The sequence below is a fragment of the Acaromyces ingoldii genome (genome assembly GCF_003144295.1).
Source record: "Acaromyces ingoldii strain MCA 4198 unplaced genomic scaffold FA10scaffold_10, whole genome shotgun sequence".
NCBI classification, from domain to species: domain Eukaryota; kingdom Fungi; phylum Basidiomycota; class Exobasidiomycetes; order Exobasidiales; family Cryptobasidiaceae; genus Acaromyces; species Acaromyces ingoldii.
Genome location: NW_020290256.1, coordinates 232,857 through 245,713, shown reverse-complemented (window position 1 = coordinate 245,713; position 12,857 = coordinate 232,857). Strand labels below are relative to the sequence as shown.

General features: G+C 50.2%; 3 protein-coding genes across 3 annotated transcripts; 1 reads left to right on the top strand and 2 right to left on the bottom strand.

Moving 5' to 3' along the window:
• Positions 1 to 716: 716 nt before the first annotated feature.
• Positions 717 to 2,750, top strand: FA10DRAFT_291795 (kinase-like protein; the record flags this gene model as incomplete). Its single annotated transcript, XM_025524369.1, has 11 exons — positions 717 to 843; positions 905 to 1,113; positions 1,186 to 1,256; positions 1,393 to 1,445; positions 1,569 to 1,589; positions 1,667 to 1,749; positions 1,864 to 1,930; positions 2,022 to 2,098; positions 2,298 to 2,311; positions 2,500 to 2,548; positions 2,738 to 2,750. Coding segments are annotated over 11 exons (784 nt in total), but the record flags the coding sequence as incomplete, so codon positions are not given.
• A 3,733-nt stretch (positions 2,751 to 6,483) lies between these two features.
• Positions 6,484 to 9,177, bottom strand: FA10DRAFT_263212 (FAD/NAD(P)-binding domain-containing protein; the record flags this gene model as incomplete). The annotated part of the gene is made up of 12 exons (XM_025520185.1): positions 6,484 to 6,582; positions 6,663 to 6,807; positions 7,159 to 7,222; positions 7,331 to 7,394; positions 7,452 to 7,693; positions 7,779 to 7,973; positions 8,018 to 8,055; positions 8,195 to 8,297; positions 8,348 to 8,385; positions 8,486 to 8,623; positions 8,779 to 8,870; positions 9,028 to 9,177. The coding sequence occupies 12 exons, from the start codon at positions 9,175 to 9,177 to the stop codon at positions 6,484 to 6,486; spliced, it is 1,368 nt and encodes a 455-aa protein (XP_025373908.1).
• A 643-nt stretch (positions 9,178 to 9,820) lies between these two features.
• On the bottom strand, positions 9,821 to 10,705 carry FA10DRAFT_263211 (alpha/beta-hydrolase; the record flags this gene model as incomplete). The annotated part of the gene is made up of 1 exon (XM_025520184.1): positions 9,821 to 10,705. One exon carries the CDS (start codon positions 10,703 to 10,705, stop codon positions 9,821 to 9,823), a length of 885 nt encoding a protein of 294 aa, XP_025373907.1.
• Positions 10,706 to 12,857: the final 2,152 nt, after the last annotated feature.

Here is a 12,857-nt window from a genome sequence, read left to right as displayed (position 1 = left end):
AGTTGTGCCCGGGCGAGTGCCTCAAGGAACGCTCGATAAATGATCGCTACGTGAGTAGGTTCATTCTTCCCTTCTCCTGGATCCATATACTCTCTGGCCGATTGAACGAAGTTCTCGATCCCTGACACCCGTAAAAGCTCGGATTCCGTGGGTAGCGTGAGCTCGATTGGGGAGTCTGACATCGATAACCTGTCGAGTGTGCTGAAGTGAAGATGATCGAGATCTAAGACCACCCTGAGCCTTTATCCTCTATTATAGCCAGGTGCCATCATACAAAGGGAACAATCTGGACAAAGGGGTCTGAGTCTTCCATAGTCCCCATACGTGAATTTGAATCATTACGCGTCTTGCATCTTAAATGTATCTAAAAGTATAACAGGAACGAAGGTCAAGTTTTGAGGTTGTACACTGGTCAAGCGCTGCAAGCGCAAGAGGCAGTATAAACAGACCGTTCTCCGCTCAAAGGTCCCAGAGCTGGGAACCGCAAGTTCTAACGCTACTCGACAGCCGGCGTCGTTTCTTGTCGGCTGCAGGTCGCCGAGAGCACGTGATTCTAAGGTGTCACGCCCTGATCAGATCAGCCCCTCATCACGATGAGCAAATCGTCCTACCTAAAAATGACTTTCCGCCCGACATAGATTCAGAATGTAGCTCGGGGCCTGACTGGCTCATTTTAAGACCCATTTGTTTGACGTACTAGCTTATTCTCGTGACACCATGAACATTGGCACCGGCATGAACATGGACACCTTGGAAGCGAAACCTCTCTACCTCGGTCGTCGCCTGCTGGGCGAAGGAGGTTTTGGCAAAGTCTACGAAGTAGAACGAGCTTCGGACAAGAAGGTGCGTTTAGTGTACAACGAACAAGTCTGAAACGACTTTCGCTCAGTCATAGAAACCATAGCTTTTCGCTCTGAAGATCGTCACGGTCAGCACCAACGCCGAGCAACGAAAGCTTGCTGCTCAAGAAGCAGCACTACACTCGAAATTGGCGCACCGCAACGTCATCGCTTTACTCGAGCATTGGGAATTCGAACGCTCATTGCATCTTCTTATGGACTTGGGGACTTATGGGGACCTAGAAATATTTTTGGCTCAGAAAAACAAGACCACGTAAGTCCGGCTTTTCTGTCATTAATGTATGAGGCTGAGAAAGATGGTCGAATGATGAGCGACAATATTGAGCTCCGACGAAATCTCTTTGCACAAGTATGCGCTGGATTACATTACCTTCATGAAGGTCATGACAACCAAGTGTCGGTGATTCATCGTGACTTGAAACCCTCCAATGGTGAGCAAATTTTTAACTTCATGCCTTTCATACAAAACATCGATAGATGCAGCGAGGAGGCTGATGCAAAAAAATGGGAACTCACGGATTGTACTTGCCAGTCTTGATCGACCACGCTTTCCGTGCAAAAATCGCCGACTTTGGATTGGCAATCGTACGTGACAAGCACGCGAAAGGACAGTGGGGCATCGCAGGTGTAAGCACAGACGTCCCTCGACCTATCGTACCATGCAGCCGTGCTTACTGCATAAGTACTTCATTCTTCCCTTTAATGCAGACGCCTGGCTTCAGATCGCCAGTGAGTGGAGTATATGTGCATGAGACACACGAGCTGTGGCTGTTAATCCTGTCCCAACCCTCCTCTGTGAATAACAGGAAATGCTGAAAGGCGAGAGATACGGCGTCAAAAGCGACTTGTGGTCTCTCGGATGCTTTTTTTTTCGAATTCTGACAAGAAAGTGAGTGCCACAAATTTTCTGAGGATTACAATATCTCACATGATTCTCTTCTTATAGACACCTGTTCGATGAAGGTGGTGTGAACAGAGATCAAAATATTCTACGGAGTCGTAGCTTGGCCGCTCTCGCCAATCTTAACCTTCCTGAGAAAGATGTGGTCAACAGTCTTCTTCAAGCTGTCGTGAGCTCTTGTACGGCTCTCAACGGAAGTGCATCGTGACACTTACTATCTTCATTGCTCGTCGCCGTCACAATTGCTTCTGCTTAAACAGCCATTGCAGAGGATTTCCTCGGCCCAGCTACTTGCCAATTCTGCTATCATAGATTGGCTTGTAGACACACCCCTTCGGTAAGTTCATCTATTTTTGACTACATAGACGCTTCTAACGAAGCTCATCGGAAGCTTTGATCATGTGCATCGAGAGAATACTCTGGTTGAGTCCGCATCTCCCGTTGGAGCGCCTGAGGAGACAAAAATGATACCTGTCCGTCACAAGCTCATCAGTCACCCGAGCCTCTCTCCTCTTTTACCTTATGTCACTGCCCAGACCTCCGAAGAAAGGTGCGTGCACTTCTCTGTCTACCTTCTTTTCCCGGATGCAACTCATCTCGTTTTTCTTTTAGGCCAAAGGCCGTGCGCTTCCGAAAAATAAAGATCGGCGCTTGATCAACTTTTCGGGAAAAGGGTTCAATTTAGGGGCTGTCAAAACCACAGAATCCTGATTTCTTCTTAAGCTCGATCCGATGTAGCACAAAAGCAGTGCAGCGAGGCCGAGCTTAATCTAATGAGCTGTATGAGGTGCGTCTTTTGACACGCTACCTGTTCTACGTTTGGTAAATTCTCCTACCACTGTTGCTCTTGTAACGAGGTGATTCTTCAGGGACATAAGAGGTCAAGAGCAGAAACAGCATCAGCAAGCGATGTGATACGCGCTGCACGATGACGATAGAGCTCCTTCAAATGAATTTGATGTGTCGCAAACAAAAGGTCGGACACCTAAAAGCTCCAAAAAGATTCTCAGTCCCGAAGAGAATCCCACAATGTGACGGAAAAGTAGATTAATGCCAAGCCCACATTATGTCACCAGAACGATATCGCCGTGGCGAAGTCAGAGAGCTGATGCCATTTCCACAGAGGAAGGAAGTCTCGCGGATTTCAGGAAGACTCCGCAAGAACTCTTAGTTTCATGACGTTTGGCGAGTCTGTCTTCTCTCAGATCGCTTCGGGAAAGCTTCGACAGCTCGCGAATGCATTGATCCCTTTCGAATGCCCTCAGCTTGGCGTCACGTTCTCCACTGCTTGTATGTATGAAACATGAATCATAGGAGCAGGCTTGTGCCGTTCTTTTCTTTTGCTCTTAGTTCTGATAGAGATTTGCAGAAGTCTCTCTCGAGCGACAAAGATTTGCTATTCTCATCGGAACTGTTTGTCATGAAGGTGTTTCGCTCGACTAGTTCAACAGAAAACAGAAGTCCTTCTCCTCGTCTATGATATCGATCCTTTCGATCCACATTTTGAGACTTAAGCTTTCGATAGGGGAGAAATGCAGATGTAACGCAGGTGAACATGCCACTAATATCCAGCAGAAGCCAGAAATATGATGCACGGAGTGAATTCTATTGCGGAAAGTCCTGCGAGCTCGCTGAGAACGGCAAGCGCACGAGCGGGATCCACAGCGAGCTCAATTCGACCGTAAGACCCAAAGCATTAAATAAAAAGATTTTCGTCCATTTTTGTCTCGTAGATGAGACATGATTCACGAACGTCTTGCGTTTGCGACGGGCTGTACGTGAAGACGAGAGAATTAGAGAAATAGATTAGTGGAGAACATCGAGCATCGCATCATCGATGTACAAGATTGTCGTCCTCAGAGATCTACTTGAGAAGCGTTCTTCGGAGTGACGCCAAAAGCAAAGTGAGGCTTTGCTTAGGCTTTGAGTCGTGTAAAGATTCAAGGTTCGGACCCATAAGGTTACGCCCTGATCTTCCGTGCTGGTGAGGCCATTGCACAATCATCATCAATTTAGAGGCTGGGCAAGCTTCTCGCTGAGCTGTCTGCCCGTTTGAAGACAACTGCATGAGGCTGAATGAGCTGATACACCAGGCCCACTTGATCAAAGATGCCTTTTGTCGATTCAGGCTTCTGCAGGCACAAGCATCTTTAACTCACTAAGCTGACCGCCATCACTCTTCAGAATTCTGAAGCCCAGAAGTCGCTCGGAAACGATTTGGAGAGTTTCTACTCACGGTGTCTTGCAACCTGGCGATCTCAAGAGCCACTTGAAACGAGAAGGCATTGGGGTCGTCATGACAATATGCATTCTTCGAGACCTTCCTCCGCTTTTCCCTGCTTTCTTGGGCCACCAAGAGATGCATTCTCAACACACGATGTGCCCATAAAATCTCTGTTCGGGCGAGTTCCCTATGGTGAAAGCCGGGCTTAGCTTTTTCTGCAAGAGCTTTCTTCAAAAGGAGATACTGCTTGTGTTGAGCCAATGATCATCAAGGTCGTCGTACTTGCAGTAGATTATTAGGTTTGCTACTTTCAAGACTTGCGTGGCGAACAAAATCGCGTGAGGAGAATTTTAAAGACGGTGAGTGTAGCGACAGCCTGACTTTGAACCTCTCATGGGCGTCGTCTATTCCCGTATAAGAATAAAATGGAGAAGTTGAGAACCGGTTCCATAGAACCTTGCAGAACTGACATGCGATGAAGTCACCACTTTTTGCTGCGGGAACCACATGACCAGGAGATCGCTCCTGCGATGCCTCTTTTTGCTATACTTTCCATCACACTGATGAAGATAATCATTTTTTGCTTAGACTGCATCGACTAGGTAGAGGTGCCGATGTCAACAAGGAAGTGGCTAGCTACGTATCGTATCGGAGCCAAGAAGGCAGAATACGGTAGTAGAAAATAATTTTCTTAACATTGAGTCTAACAGGTGCGAATACCTAAAAGTGTGGCGAAATGATGTAAGCATTAGCACATGGGTGAGAAGTCTCAACAACAGAGAAACAGGACAGTTTCAAGAAATTGTTCCTCTCGTAGTTTTTTCCATCGATGGAGGCTGCCAGTCTCCGGACCGCAGCCTTCCAGAGCCTTGGGTACAGAGCTGCCCTCACTCTCCTTCGCAAGAGGACTGCTAGACTCGACTGAAACTCGACTCCTGCTGTGTAATCTGTCTCTCAGTCCCCGTTGACGAAAGTTGCGACGACTCGAGCAAGCGATCCCCTGAGTTTTCCGTCTGGGCAGCCCATGACACGGAGGTAATCGTGGTAGCTGCAATCAGTCAAGAGCTTCTTTTCTTGGCCTTTCAGCTTTGCCTTTTCCGCTACGACGTTCCAGGCTAATGCTGAGCCGTAGGATTCATGCTGCGTGATGATGTTGTCGCCATGACAAAGTCGCCAATTTACTGAGGGCGAAAGTCCAATATTTGCGCACGGAACGTCCACGACTCTTGCGTACGCGATGTTCAATATTGTGTTTGTGAGAGTGGTATCTCGATTGCCGCTGTAGTGACCACCAATCGTTTGCACGAATGTGTCTGTCTCCGGAACACAGCAGACTTGCGTGTGAACCGGGTTGTCGAGCCGTAGCCTGGCATGATCAAGTCGATCTTCACCTGAGGCAAACGACTGCAAAATTGTGCATTTCGCACGGCTTGGGGATTCCTCGATGTAACTGAGGGACATGTGACAACGAGTGTGCACACTATTAAAGTCGGGGTAGTCGATTGAATTGAAATATGACCCTTTCTTCGCATCCTCAGCTCTTTTTAGCTGATATTCGAGAATTCTATCCTTCAATGAATCCTGACGTTACGACATTTGCTGCATCTGGTCCCAGAAGCAGCGAAAGCGAGAACATTCGCCTCCATAGGTCAACAGATGTCACGCACCGTCTCGAGCTCCTCGCGAATACATCTCAATTTGCGGAGCTCCAGGTTGGTCATGTCCACCAATGCTCCCGTCGCCGAGATTCTTGGTCAGTGCTCCTCAAATATGACGGCCTTTTGTGAAAGGCACTGCACCGTTCCGATGATATATGATTTATGAGCCTATCAGGCAAATTTTCACTTTCCCGTTGGCATCTCGAACCAAACATTGAACGACTCTCCTGACCTTACCGCCCTTTGTCTTCGTCTGACTCTGAAACTCGCACCGACGCTCGCGCCACAAGTGGTCGTATTTGATTGCGTGAAAGCAAAAGCTAGAGATTACTCGTCGACGTATCTTGTCCAGTCAGCTGCGATCCTGCAAAGCCAGACTGATGCAACTTGGCGAGTACGGATCGAGCCCGATTGCAGTACATAGCTTTCAGAATAGAGGAACGAGATTCGAATCGGCAAGAATAGCCTACGTAAGACTTTCAAACATTGCAGCATCAGAAAATCCCAAGCTACTCCAAAGACGTATTGTATGGTTCTGAATTATTAGGGACAAGCTGTCTCTCGCGCGAAATCAGGTTGTGGTATTATTCTCTAAAATTATTTACCCTCTTCGTAGCATTTTAAGATCTTATCTTGATTAGACCATCATCAAAACAATTCCAAAGTTGATCTTCAAAATCACGCAGAACGAAGAAAGGGCTCTTCCCTCCTCGTGACATATTCATTGCCTCACGCAATTACAAGAATTGGCTTTAACTTCTGTTGCTGCTTTCACTACGTTCCATTCGCATGGCTATCGTTGAAAGACTCAACTGAGCGACCTAGACCATCCAATCTTTCTCAGGTTTGACGGTCAAACCATGCCTTTGTAGCACAGAAAGCCACCTTACTCATGGCCCCGTAATGAAGGGACGAAAAGAAATCATGCGGATAGCCTGGCTACAAAAAGTTGCACACGCAGTCTTAGCTTCAAACGAACAGGCGCAAGAACGGCACTTGTTGGCATAGCGAAGACTCACATAAATCACATGAGTCACATCGACTTCTTGGGCCTTGGCACGCGCTACGAAGCGAACGCCTTCATTCAACAGCGCCTCTTCGCCACCATGAATAACATAAAGCTTAGGCAAAGCAGCGATCTCGAAGTTCGACCAGACGATTGGGCTAGCGAAAGGGTCGTCCAAATTTGCAATTCCTAGAGCTCTTGAACCACGTTCCACAAAGGATCTTGCAATTATGTCACGAGACGATGCCTGTTTGAATGAGTCCGAATCATAGCTTGACAAGTCTAGCCACGGCTGTACATAAGAGCTGAAAGATCAGTTTGCCCACATCTCACAAGGAGAACAGATGTTTCTTCTTCTTCTCACAGAATTAAGAAGAAGCCCAGCGACGGACGAGGACTCATTTAGTATGCAGTGAAGATAGCGCCAGAAGGCGAGGATTAGATTGGCGCCCGCACTGTCTCCACCAAGGTAGATTCGATCGTATCCAATCGACTGTAGATGACAATACGCCGAGAGATCTTCGAAGACCTGAGAGGGAAACGTCGAGTCGGGCGCTAGTCGGTAGTCGAGACCTATTAGGGAGAACATCTCGTATTGTGTTGAGAGCGCCGTCTCTCATGCCTGCAGAAGAAACAAAGTCGAGTACGAGACACGCACTGCAGATATCGACCTCTGCGCACTTAGACTTGCATTGCTGCGACCTGTCACGTCAAAAGAAGGAACATGATCGACCTTGTAGCCAGTCTGTCACGCAGTTAATCAGCAATTGTCTGCTCACTTCATGGGCAAAGAGGCACTCACCGCCAGAACAATTACGTCAGCAGGGCGCTCGCGTTCGCTAACGTCTCCGTGAGCGATAATACCGGCCGGCGTGATGCGAGCAACGCCAGCCTGGATTACTTCGACATTTGAGGCAGTGATGGTCTCGAAAAACCCTGGTCCAGGCGTCGGCCGTCGACAGCCGAAGCTAAATGCTGGGACAATGGACGATTCAAGCGCTGGCTTAGCCGTCAATTTGGCCTGTGTTAGCTTCGTCAGCGCGTCTGTGTGGTTGGGATAGAAGTGATCGGTCAGAATCAGGACACTCGAAAGCTGAACTCAGCATTCAAAGACAATGATCAGACTGACCTCGTACGAACAGAGCGGTTGGACTGCCGCGAATGTAGAGATCTCTGGCGCTACCGTGGAACGCCTCCTCCAGCCATTTGCGGTGCTGCTCGACGTGTCCCTTCGACATTTTGAAAGAGTTGCGCTGCTCTTCCGAGTAGGCTGGGTTGACAACCTCGACGTCATCCGTCACCAGCGTGGCAAAATCCCCTGTTTCTGTTTAAATGTGACGTGGCGCTCCGTGAAGCCAAAGGGAGCACCAATCCATGCTTGCGACCGGACGTAGAGGTCAATATGCCTGGCGCCGATGCGCTGTAGCGCGGGCAAAATTTGATAGACGACGCTCCAGCCCTGATACGTTGATGGGCAGAGCACGCAAGTGGGGGGCAAATGTGTTCGATTTAACATAATGGCAACGAGATCGTAGCATGACGTACCCAACGACAGCCACGCGCCTATCTTCTGTGGAGATGTCTGGTTTCCACTGCGAAGTGTGAACGAGCGTTCCTAGGAAGGTCTCGGCACCGGCAATTGCGGGCTCTGCGAAAATCAATCATGGTGCAGCGAGAAAAAATTAAGCACTCTCTTACTATTTGCTTTAGAGAGGATGCCACCCGCGTTCACGAGACTTATGTCGTTGAAGTGAGTGGTGAGTGCAAGCATTGGTTAGCTATTTGTGCGTAGGCACACGATGCGGACGGCGTCCCCCTGGTAGCTCAGCTACGCACACATGAGCTTTTGCTTGCCAAGCCTCGCCGGGGATGTTGGAATGATTGCTTCCCTTCATGCTCCACATGCCTTCTTGCTCGTCCCATACGGCGGACTCGACCTTGTGCTTGAATACAGGAGAAATCCACTCTGCTCGGCTACACGTTCGAGATAGCCAAGAATCTCGGAACGAGTGCTGTAAAAGCGGGACCATTCCGGATTGAGAGCCCACGGCAACGTATACACTGTGTCGGCAGCACCGTGATGAATGAGGGAGGGCACGTCGAAGACCATTTGCCGGTCTGGAACTTACGGTGAGAAGGGAAATCGCTTCCAGCCCCAGGATACTGTGTCTGAAAGGAAAGAAAGGTATGAGCGAGATGTCTCGCGGCCGATCCACGCCAGCTACAGGACAGCATGAAGCTGCAATTTGCATCTTGAGAAGGCAAGTCTGGTCAACTTGTGCAGCTCGCAAGAATGCGAGAGCCAAGAGTTACTAGTCCGGACGACATTGAAGCATAGAGACATGAGCGCGAGGTCGCAAGTCGGAAACGTGCCTTACCTTGAGCCATACTCCTCCGACGCCCTCATTGGCCTCATAAATGGTCAATTCGGCCCCAGGAGCGCCGTCGAGGATGGACTTCGCAAGCGCAAGGCCAGCGAAACCAGCCCCGATACATGCGACACGGATCTTGCTAGACTCTAACGTCATGGCGTCCTGCACAAATGATGGTTGTCGATCGGATACTGGGGAGGGTCTGCTCGGCGGCACAGTCTTGGGAGAAAGAAAGTCTAAAGAATGGGTCGCATACGGCTTCTCACCATAATCGCGGCAAAATTTGACGACTTTTCCTCTCGCGATGCGAAGTACTTCTACGTTGCATGCCTTTGCAATTATCACATGCTTTAGTGGAAGCGCGTGGGCGGTGCGCCTGGAAAATTGGACCATGCTGTCCTTCGGTACCGTGCGTATCACACGACCCCCGGACCGTGTGGTTCCGATGCGGCCACAGTGTACCTGAAGAATTGGGAACGAGAGGGATCTCTCGTGACGTCATTAGTCAGAGGAGTGTGAAGCAAAGCGCTTTGACGAACGCCAAGGCCACCTCTGCTAAACAAATACTGGAACACCCAAAAGCTTAACATCTTCGGATGTGATGCAAAATCATGACCCGCAAAGTCTGAGGAGATTCTACAGGAATGACAGCTTGTTTATGAGAGCTCTTTCTTCGGGTTCCATGGCCTTTGTAAGCAGTCAGTAAACGAAGACATTAATAATCACGCAGACGACAGCCAGCGGAGCATAGAATCAATGCCGAGGCGGTCAAGCGTCTCAATGTCGTCGGGCTCGGCGATCATGTCGAAAAAGTGTCCGTGGAGATGATATGCAAGCGGTGGTGTACGCCAATGTCTGCAAGGGCGTTGGCCACGTCCTTCGAGTTGGACGGCAGAATCGTCGTGTCGTCGGCGCCGTGGAGCAGAAAGGTGGGCGGAAAGGAGCCCTGCCGCTGAACACGAAGCCGGATATCCCACTGGTCGAGCACCTCTTGTGAGTCGCTGCCGAGAATCCACGCGCGCCACTGGGCCTGCTGCGCCATGTAGAGCGCCGCCCGGTGGCGCCCTGTGACCGCGCCCGTCTCGTAATCAAAGTCGGGGGGTGCGCCCGCGACGATGGGCCCATCGATGTACGCCTGCACGGAAGAGCGCTCGATCGGCGCAGAACCGGGCACATCCAGCGGTATCGTGTAGTGCTCGTCGGTGAGATTTGTCATTGGGTAAATTGCCCCCAGTCGCAGCTTGTCGAGGTACCACGAGTGATCGACGGTGCCGAGCAGTAGGCAGAGCCATCCGCCTGCCGAGCCGCCAAATGCCATGGCTTGGCGTGAGATGCGCTCTGCAAGGCGGAGGTGTCCTAACGTACGCAGGTGGGTCTCGAGTTTGGTGAACGTCCATCGAAAAGCGTCGGCGACGTCTGCAAAAGAGTCGGCAATCTTGGCCTGGGGAGAGAGACGATAGTCTGGACTGACCAGGATTGCTCGACGTCGTTCTGCCTCTTTCGGCAACCAGCGGGGCACATCTGTTCGGTCCATGGCCGTCATGGCGCCGCCGTGGATGTAGAACATGACATCCAGCGCGTGGTCCTCGGGCTTATTCTTAGGAATGTAGGCATCGAGATGGATGTCGAGCCCGTCTACCTGCTTGTACGCCACGGACAGCGAGGCGTCACGGTTGCCGTACATCTTTGCGAGGCTATCGCATTCGGCCAAGTTCTCTTTCTGACGCGCCTGTATTTATGAAGAAGCACCTGCCTGCCCACAACACCATGTGTTTTATGTCTGCTTATCTCCAGGACTCTCGCGAATATTGTCGCGAATAACGCGGGACAAATGTGCATGTTGTTTTTACAGCACAGCCAAATTTGAAAACGAATCGTGGCAGGCAATCGCAGAGCACAGAGCCGATTGTCCACCAGGTGCACACGCTCACGTTCTGTGACCGAGATTTTCGTCGCGCTTTTGGCCAAGCGCGGCACCGAGGAAAAGAGGTACAGTATGATCCTTTATAAAAATTGATGTTCGTGCGCATCTGATCGCATGCGCTATCGCCTTTTACGACAGTACAAGACGCAGGGCGAAAGTCGCGATTTTCTTGTTTCGCTGTGACAATCACACTCAACCCGAGGATTTAAGTACCACCAGAAAGCATCACTTCTTCCTGCCCTCTCCAGTTGATCCAGTCGATATGAAGGACTTTCATCTCTGTAGATCTCCTCGCTAGCTCTACGAAGACGAGTTGTCTGTCATGTATCCGATCTGTCCACTTTGATGGTGCTTTGGCCCAGAGACCCGCTTGAATCTTGAATTTTGAAGGTTGCCCGGCTGACGAGAACTTCTTTGGCAATCTGATCAAGGTACACTTGCACGATGCTGGACCTGCGCTCTCACTCTGGAAAAAGTACGGCGCTTACGACCCAGAAAGGCGTCAAATTGCTGACCTTGGCAATTATGACAAAGAGAAAAGTATGGAAGCGGATGCATCGCAGCTCAGACGCGACCATGATGTCCTGCTTCTTCGCTGATCGAGCCGCAGCTCTCGTGTTCTCAGAACGTGATGGTCCATGATGAGCAAAGGCATGTCATTCCAGTGAGCGACTGCGAGGCGATTGTGCTGAACAGAAGCGGTAGCAATGTGTCCCGAGATGCTTGATTTCGGAGGAGCACCTTACAACATACTTTCAAAGAATAGGTCATCATCCCGTCCGCACGTGCACCTCGCTACACGATCTCGGTGCTGAGCACATATTAAGCAAGTCGACACCACGCACTTTGTCGAAGTTTCTTCGGTGGACCATTTCAGCAACCTGTCATCACCGGCTCTGGCACCCGGATCTGGCACCTTTGCTCTCCGAAGGGCAAGATGACGGTAGCACAATGCAGTGCACATTGCACAGATGGCGCGAGAGATATAGCAGGTGCGATTGGCGATGCGGGATGAAAACAAGGAGCGATCGATTTAGTTGCAACCGTGACTGGTGACAGTGTCCTGTACGTTCCTTTTGTGGAAGTCCTTAGCGATGAAAGAATAGACATAGAGCGCCAGGGGTCGTCAAAAGACTCTTACGACAGGAGAGAAGGGAATGGTCTTGTGCGAGAGAAGCCTCACTGCCGCTTTTGACGCTTCTCGTCTTGTTCCTTACGCTTTCTTGAGCTTCCAGCCGCCAGCTTTGAGCAACGCTGCGTGTTCTGAATCTATTCTCTCGTTGGAGCCAGCGACGGCTGTGAGATGAACAGCAAGGATCTTTGCTTATCTAAGCCATGCCGAAGAAGACCACTACAAGCACGAGAAGGTTGGCACCGGGTCTGGCCTTCTTGCGGAGATTTTTAAGGAAGTTGTTGGCCTTTGCATCGGACCGGTCGTGAAGAGTGAATCTCATAGAGTAAAATTGTGCCTCTCTTGCCACGTCACCCGGCTGCAGCTCGTTGAAGTTGTTCCTGAAAGACTGCCGTCAGATGGCCATTCTGCTGCGGAATTGGAATGTAACAGAACTGACTCCCCAATTCTAACTCTACCAGATCATGCAGGCGAAATCGTCGCCCACATTATCTTGGCGTCCTCTTTGAGTCGGAAGGCTGGGTGCTCGGCGTGTCCGTAGTCGTCGACGGAGTTGAGGATGTACGTCGGGCGAGCTGGTGGATTCCAACGGGCTGGTCGAGGTGGCGCTAGACCTCAACCCGGGACAATGTAGCTCGCCCAGACCGCGCCTGAGCGCTAACTGCAACTGTCAGTGAAGATTAAATTCCAAATCAGCAATGGGATTTTACATCTGTCGACACGCGGGGCTCCTTGAGAGCCTTCATTTGCTCATCCTTGTTCCAAGTATTCATCTTCCCG